The 7,565-nt window shown below is 32.6% G+C and overlaps 1 protein-coding gene across 4 annotated transcripts in view; it reads left to right on the forward strand.

The window, feature by feature from the left end:
* LOC149802925 (uncharacterized) overlaps positions 1-4,222 on the forward strand; it is a 50,038-nt gene extending 45,816 nt beyond the window's left edge. For all 4 annotated transcript variants that reach the window (XM_089952412.1, XM_089952413.1, XM_089952415.1 and 1 more), the window contains exon 12: positions 897-4,222. In XM_089952412.1, coding sequence (XP_089808538.1) covers positions 897-1,272 — 376 coding nt within the window. In that variant the 3' untranslated portion in view covers positions 1,273-4,222. The remainder of the gene's footprint in view (positions 1-896) is intronic.
* Positions 4,223-7,565: the final 3,343 nt, after the last annotated feature.

A 7,565-nucleotide genomic window follows, 5' to 3' on the forward strand; every position in this document is an offset into this window, starting at 1 on the left:
TGGATTCAAGTCATTGGCTTGGCCAATTTGGGAATGTGAGAAAGCTTTCCATTAGTTTCCCATGGATTGGTGGTTCTTACCTTGGGTTTCCCATGTTGTTTCTCTACCAGTTACAGTGGTTGCCAGGTATAGCCTATTGTGTGCTGAAAAGTGGCATTAAACCCACAACAACAAGAAAACCTTTGGAATACATAGTACTTAGGAATTTGGCCATGGGAACATTGTGACAGAAAATGTGTCCAAGAACGTAATAAACAATCTTACCTGTACTTCACTGATTGCAGCTAAAGAAGAGATTCACTTTACAGCATTGGCCATCTTAACCATTATATAAATCACATTGATGAATTTTTTCCATTGTAAAAATGTCCTGTTGTTCCTTATGGGCCTTTAAGTTTTAATATTACTACAGGTGTCCTTTCTTATAATGCAGTAGTCAGAGTCCATTACTGCCAACCACGTTGTGTACCAAACTTTTGTTATACTGAGAACTGGAGTATATTGAGAATAATGTAGTATACAGAGCTTTGGTATAATGACACTATCAAACTTTGTTAAATAATGATGTTTTGAACAGGAAATCAAAATATAATACGAAGTCTCAACTAGTTTTCTTTCCATCATTATTTTTATACATTGGTTTAATTTTGGTCATGGAGTCTATAGTAGTTTACATTTAATCATCTATTAATTTCATATTTTCATTCTCTTTCAATGACTTGTAAATTAATTACTGAAGGTGTAATTCAGAAGGAGCTTCATATAGATGTAGTTTCAAGGTACATGCAGAAGTTCATGTACTATATTTACCAAAATGGTACAAAAGGTCGATCTTTAGGATTTATGACTTTCAACACAGAAGAGACTACAAGTTACTATATCTTTCATTCCCACAGTGATGGTGGATACAATCCCAGAAGAACAGAGAGTCGTGGCACAAGTGCTTTTTCTGGTAGCTATGGCTTCAGAAGCCCAGGTGGTTACTCTGGTGGATATGGTAACATTGGTCCAGGTGGTTACTCTGGTGGGTATAGTGACAGTGGCCCAAACAGTTATCATAGTGGGACAGGACAATTTAGTGGTAGTGGTCCAAGCCAGTTTAGTGGCACTGGTGGGTATGATAACAGTCCAGCTGGATATGACAGTAACAATCCTGGTAGTTACATCAATAATCAGCGGGGCGGGTATAATCCACGCAAGAGACCATCCACAGCTGGAAATCAAAGTCTGGAGCCTCCAGATAAACGGCTCAGTAAACCTGGGCTATATTGAACATTCATGTAAGCATTTTTGTAATACAAGAAGGAAATAATCATTTGGTCATTGTATTGTTTGTTTATTTTTAATCTGTCATGAAATATAAATTACCAAAAATTTTAATAATGAAACAGTAGTAAAATTTTGACTCGTATTATAAATTTAGATTCTGACACATCAAAATAAATTTCAAAGATATTGATTTGTTTCTACAAAACAGTTTATACAGGACATTTCATAAACAGTCAGTTCAAATTTGAAATGGTAGCAGATTGTTTTTTGTGTGAGTGTACATTTCAGAACGTTAATAACTGAAACTTTTTTAAATACATGTCAAATTGGTTAATAACTGCAACTTTTTTTAATATCACAGCCAGTTAAAGTAAGAAAAAATTAAATGGCTTATATCCTTGGAATAAATGTCATTTTATTTTGGGTTTTGATGTTTGCTATTGGTAAAAATAGTATACATTTCATATGGTTACAGTAAGCATCATTTTGGGTCTGAGTATGATCACATGCTTAAGAGATGCTATTAAATGTATCAAAGTTTGACAGAATTTTTGTCCCAAAAAAACTTGTACAGTAGTAAAACAATAAGGAAAGTATAATGGGAGATAACTGGCCTTTTCCAAGTCAAATCATAATTTTAAAAAATAATGTTAAAAACATATACATAAACTGTGTGATAGGTTTACTGTTAGTTCATAAGCTGACATATTTTAATGGTACGTGTACGAAGGATATGGGAACACACTAACTGTACTAGTAGTTGAACACACAGATGTGAAATGTATACTAAGACATGTAGCTACTAAGTCAGTATTTGTACTTCCTGTAGGGTGTGTTTTGTTCATTTATTCCGTTTATTATTCACCTTGTTCAACTGCTACAGATAAGAATGATTAGTAGTTATTGCTATTGTATTGCTGTGTAAAATCGATCTTGACTGATCTGTCAGAATACCAATCCATCCAGGCTGTATTAAGGGCAGGTGAACTCCATGCCATTTCTTTCTAGGGGAAGACTAATATAGTATAGCCTAAATTATCCTATGTTTTGGATTTTTAGTGAATTTTTATGGATTGCATGACTTGGGGTGGGGACACAGACCATTATGATGAAGTAAAAATTACCTTCAATAAAAAAAATACAAAGAAGATTTGGTAGGTTTTTGTGTATTATGTAGATAAGCCTGATAGATTTTACAATTTTTGGACAAGCGCCATGTTTGCAAGATTAAGCAAAAACCACTTGAGGTAGATCAGTCATATTTGGGAAACAGTATTTGTATTTATATGTATATATCTTTATCAGAAAGCCATGCTATTAGATTTTTAAAATTTTTCTTTACACATTTTTGAACTTGAACAAACTTTTTTTTAGCACAATTGGGGAAAAGCAATTTAAGGTAAAGACAATTTGGCATGCATATTTGTAGATACATGTAGAGAACTTAATTAAAATTTTGATACCATTAAAGCAATTTTTCTGCATTTTTGATTTTCTTTGACTTGTTTGTTTTGTTGTGTTTTTTTAGATTCGTCTATTTTATGGTTGGTGATTGAGTCTGAGATTTTAGCTACCCATTCACTCTTTTGGACAAATGTCAAATTTATCAAGAGTTTTGCAAAGCAGAAGGAATCTGTATGTTAGGTGAAATGAGCAGATTGTTTTGATTGAGTGTGAGGAAGTCTAGAACACAAACTCAGGAACTTGCTACATCACACAGAAAATTCATTGTATATTCCTTGTGTTTTTTTTTTCTTTCTTTCTTTGTACCAAGTACCAGTGTCTCAAAATGATGTTGTTCATTTGGGAGGATGGGGAAGAGGCATGTTTGCCTTCAAAAACAAGTCCCTTTATATTGCAGTCTTGATTTATGAATGGTCATTCTAACTTCATAGAAATTAAGAACATTTCAAACAAATATAAAAAGCTTTGATTACTCATTCCATATTATTTCCTTATCCCAGAAAGCATGTAGTCAATAAGGTAAAATAATTAACATGTACTATTTAAATGAACACTGATATTTACTTCATTACAGCTATACCTGTTTCTAATGAAAACCATGTGTTTTAGTGCTTCGTGATTGGTTCTCTATAATTTGGTTGGAACATAAATCTTATGAGAATCTCAAAATAGATTTTAGTTTTTTAATTTTAAAAGGATGCACTTTTTGTGTGCCAAAATGTTATTGGGTCCATTCAGTTAGAGCCATAAAAAAATGGGTAATTTCTTTCTGGTGTATTTCCCTAGTCATATCTTTTGTTATTTGACCATATGTAAAGGATTCGTGACTTCAAAATGATTTGCAGAACCATTACAAGCGACAACATATAGTGATGCATACCATGATATCTTGATGAACTATGATTCCCAAAAATGTTGCCACATCACAAGAGAATTCATATTGTGAATTTCGTACTATTTCTCTGTTTTGCAATGATTTAAAAGAATTTTAGTATCATAAAATTAAGGAGTGTGCATGTGTATGTATGTGTGTTTATAGATATCTATTTCTCTAGATATCTATTTATCTTTAGATAATTTCTATTGTTCATTCTTTGAAATATTTGGAAAGAACATATTCTGTTGACACAGAATATCATTAGAATTCAGTTTAGTATTGGCTTTTATGTGCTTACGCATTTAGATGCAGAATACAAGATTAAAGCAGTTTCAGCAACAGTGAACATGGTTGTACATTACTGTATATAACATAAAAGCTAAAGTGGAGGTAATTCTGGATTACTTTTGAATTTAAATTGATATATTGGAATTATGGAAATGCTTCTGGCTGATCTTCAGTATTGTATGATTAATCTTGATGTTGCGTATTTTTAAGTCAGATTTCAATGAAAATTCGGTCCATATAAGTAGCACTGTTTGATTTTTTAATTCTAGAGACCTTGATCTGTATTTTAACAATATGTATCTGTAATAAAAAGATGAAACAGAGTGAATGTATTGTTTTAATGATATACCATCATTGTATACAATATATCTTCGTTATCATAATGCTTAAGATGCACATTAACTAACTGAAGATGTGCAATAACTATTAGTTTTGCAGAAGGCAGTTAGTTAATAGGTATATTAAAGCTCACGTAACTATAAGGCCAATGAAAAAGAATTGGGCCAAATTTGCTGAAATATGTCTTTGCAAAAAGGCCTTTCTGTTTTGTGCCAGTGATGTCCATCTACTATCAAATGTGGCCACCATTTCTAAACCTTTCAAATGTAGTTGAACATCATCTGGTATAAAATAGCCATTCTCTATTAGCACAAATGGTGCCAATTTACCATCAAATATGAATGTTGTTATTAAAAACAAATTTTTAAATGACTTTCTGTAAAACCACTTTCAGACTTTGACCAAATAGGACATAAAGATTCCTTGCATTGTCTTCCAGGTTTATACAAATGGAGCCAATTCACCATTAAAAATGTCAACATTACTAAAATTAGAAGAAAAAAAATGACTCCTGAGGAAAAACTGCTGAAAATAATTTGACCTATTGCCTTCTAAATTTGTACAAATAATACCAATCTGCCATCTAATATTTCCACCATTACTAAAATTATAAAACCTTTAAGTTAATTCTTCCAATAACCATGGAACAAGAATAAGACCAAATTTGTCAGAAAGCATTCTCACATGATACCTTTTAAATTTGTACAAATGATGCCCTTCCGCTGTCAGATATGGCCACGGTTACTGAAAATACAAAAACCTTGAAACAACTTCTCATGTCTCCTTAGCAGAATTTGACCCAAGTTGCACAAAATTTGTTTAAGTGATGAGATCTGCCATCAAATTTGGACATGTTACCAAAAATATTTTTAAAAAAAACAGCTTTAAATAACTTTGCAGAAAACTTCTGAAGTAAATTTTACCAAATTTGGCAGAAGGCTTGAAGATCGTTCAATTTAGCACATATTGCTGATTCACTATTGTCACTAATAACATAAAAAAAATTAAACAGCTTCTCAAAAACCAGTCAGCAGAACATAACCAATTTTCACGAAAAGCATCCTGGCATAGGGAGTTTCAGGTTTGCACAAAAGACAGATTTGCCATCCAGTGTTGGTGCTGTTACTACAAAAATGGGGTAAAAAACATGTAGATGTCAGAAAACATAATGCCAACTTTTATTTTTTTTATAGCTTCCTTTTCATTTGATGTTTTGGTTGTTGGCAGCCAGGTGAGTAAAATAATGCCCACTTGGACTTAAAAATAATTCTGGCTTCAATATTAGTTCCTGTATTTAACTAAAACTTTGTAAGTGTTAATATTTGTCATACATTTGTACCATGATTTGCTTGGAGGTCCTGTGTTGCCTTTGAAAGCAGAAAGCTATATTATAATGAAATTGACAAGATTCTTCATTTGTGAGCTACAGCCATCCAAGGAACACATTTCCTTGGTTCTTTCTCCACCATTAATACTGGCCGCCATGTATAGCCTATCGTGTGCTGAAAAAATGGCGTTAAACCCTACAACAACAGCTTCTTGAGATATTCACATTTGATGCCAATTATGATGAATGCTTCTAAACTGATTACAATAAATCATAAAGTGATCAAGTGAAACCCTTTACAGTCTTAACCAGTCAGAACAAAGGGATGGATATTTTGCCAAAACTATTTTGTTCTTAATGTTGATTATTGATTAATAGCACATTAACTCAGGAAAGTCTTGAGTGTTGAGGCAAAGGGAGAAAAGTGGCTTGTCAAGAGACACACCACAGACTGGACTGGGCATGAATCAAAACCACAACCAACTGTATGTGAGTACAGCATTCTAATCACAGAGTTTCATAGCTCCTCATCCAAAATAAAGTAAAATAGAGCTGTGACAGAATCCTTTCAGTTTTCATGATGTTTTTATATTTCATGTTACTGTGAAACAGAAAATGTAACCCTTGATAAAGTTGACATTTCTTGTGTGGTTGAAAGGTACAAAATAAGGTCACTAATCTATGTTTTTTCCTAGCTATTGTTATCAAATTCCATCTTCAAATTTTTCAGAAACTCAGAAGGCCTTATATTTGGTAAGAGATGAGATATATATTTCTCTTCTGTTTTCTTCTTTTCTTTGCTCACTTGGGCAAAGTTTTAAATTCAAATTCAGTTGCAATACAGACCAAATTTGGGATGTACTGACCTTAAAAAAAGACTGTCACAATTTCACATCATCACTACAGCATTATGAATTGGTCTGATTGACCTACTTTGGGTACAAGTCTTTAGTACCAGTCAGAATGAATGCATGTACCAAATGTCATAAGAACATAGTGTGAGAGAAAGTTTTACCTACGTAGAAAATACAGTATTTTAAATGATAGAATTTCAGGATAAAAGTAGTGCATAGATAAACAAATGTTCTTGTGACAAAGCAAATCATAATCTGTAGATTTTAGACTTTATTCTTTTACTTGCACACAAGTGACGGAGCTTATACAATACCCCAGGTGTTGTAGTCGTCACTGGTGTTGACCTTAAGCATTTAAAATTCAAAACCATGTAAACAATGAGTATAGAAAATTATTTTTTGATTATTGTTACTTTCTTTGTAATACTGCTTGCCAGGGGGAAAAAAAGGACAGGTGCTTGGAAATGGCTGTATTTAGGCTTTAATAAATAAAATACATTTCAGTAAGTACTCTCTACAAGTTTGTTTTATGTCCAAAGCAATAAAATCTGTCACTTCTATACATTATCGTTTTTTTTTAAAAATAAAAAAACATGTTTTTTTTTCTTTCAAAAAGATGCATTTAAAACATCATGCCAAAATTCGGAGACATGTAGAACACATGTCCATGCTTAAATATACTATGTTACTATGTTCTGCATTTGGCTTTGAAATCTGGGAAATACTACCACATGTAGTTCATATATCTGTTATTGTGACTTGCAATTTGAGGATAATATCCAATTACTAATTATAATTAACCTAGCTATTTATTAAATATTGGATTCTTTTCTCATTTGGACAAAAAAAATGGATGGTCATAATATGTTTAGAAAGCTGCAAAAATGTCCATACCGATTTGACCACCCCAAAAATGGAGCTATAAAGACATGAGATTTTATGAGTTCTGGTGCCTGGTCTATCCAGTGATCCATATAGTTCTCCTTTCATCTGTTTCGTAGAAATGGAAATAGGTAAAGATTTACCCCACTTGATGATCAGATAGGTGATGGTTTATATGATTGTTTGCTACATGATAGTTGAATGACACATGCCACTCCTAGTGAAGATGTCAGTTTTAGTATGGCTTATCTGTGGGCCATGTGGA

This window comes from Sinohyriopsis cumingii, chromosome 3 (assembly GCF_028554795.1).
Source record: "Sinohyriopsis cumingii isolate HCF-2022 chromosome 3, ASM2855479v2, whole genome shotgun sequence".
Classification (NCBI taxonomy): domain Eukaryota; kingdom Metazoa; phylum Mollusca; class Bivalvia; order Unionida; family Unionidae; genus Sinohyriopsis; species Sinohyriopsis cumingii.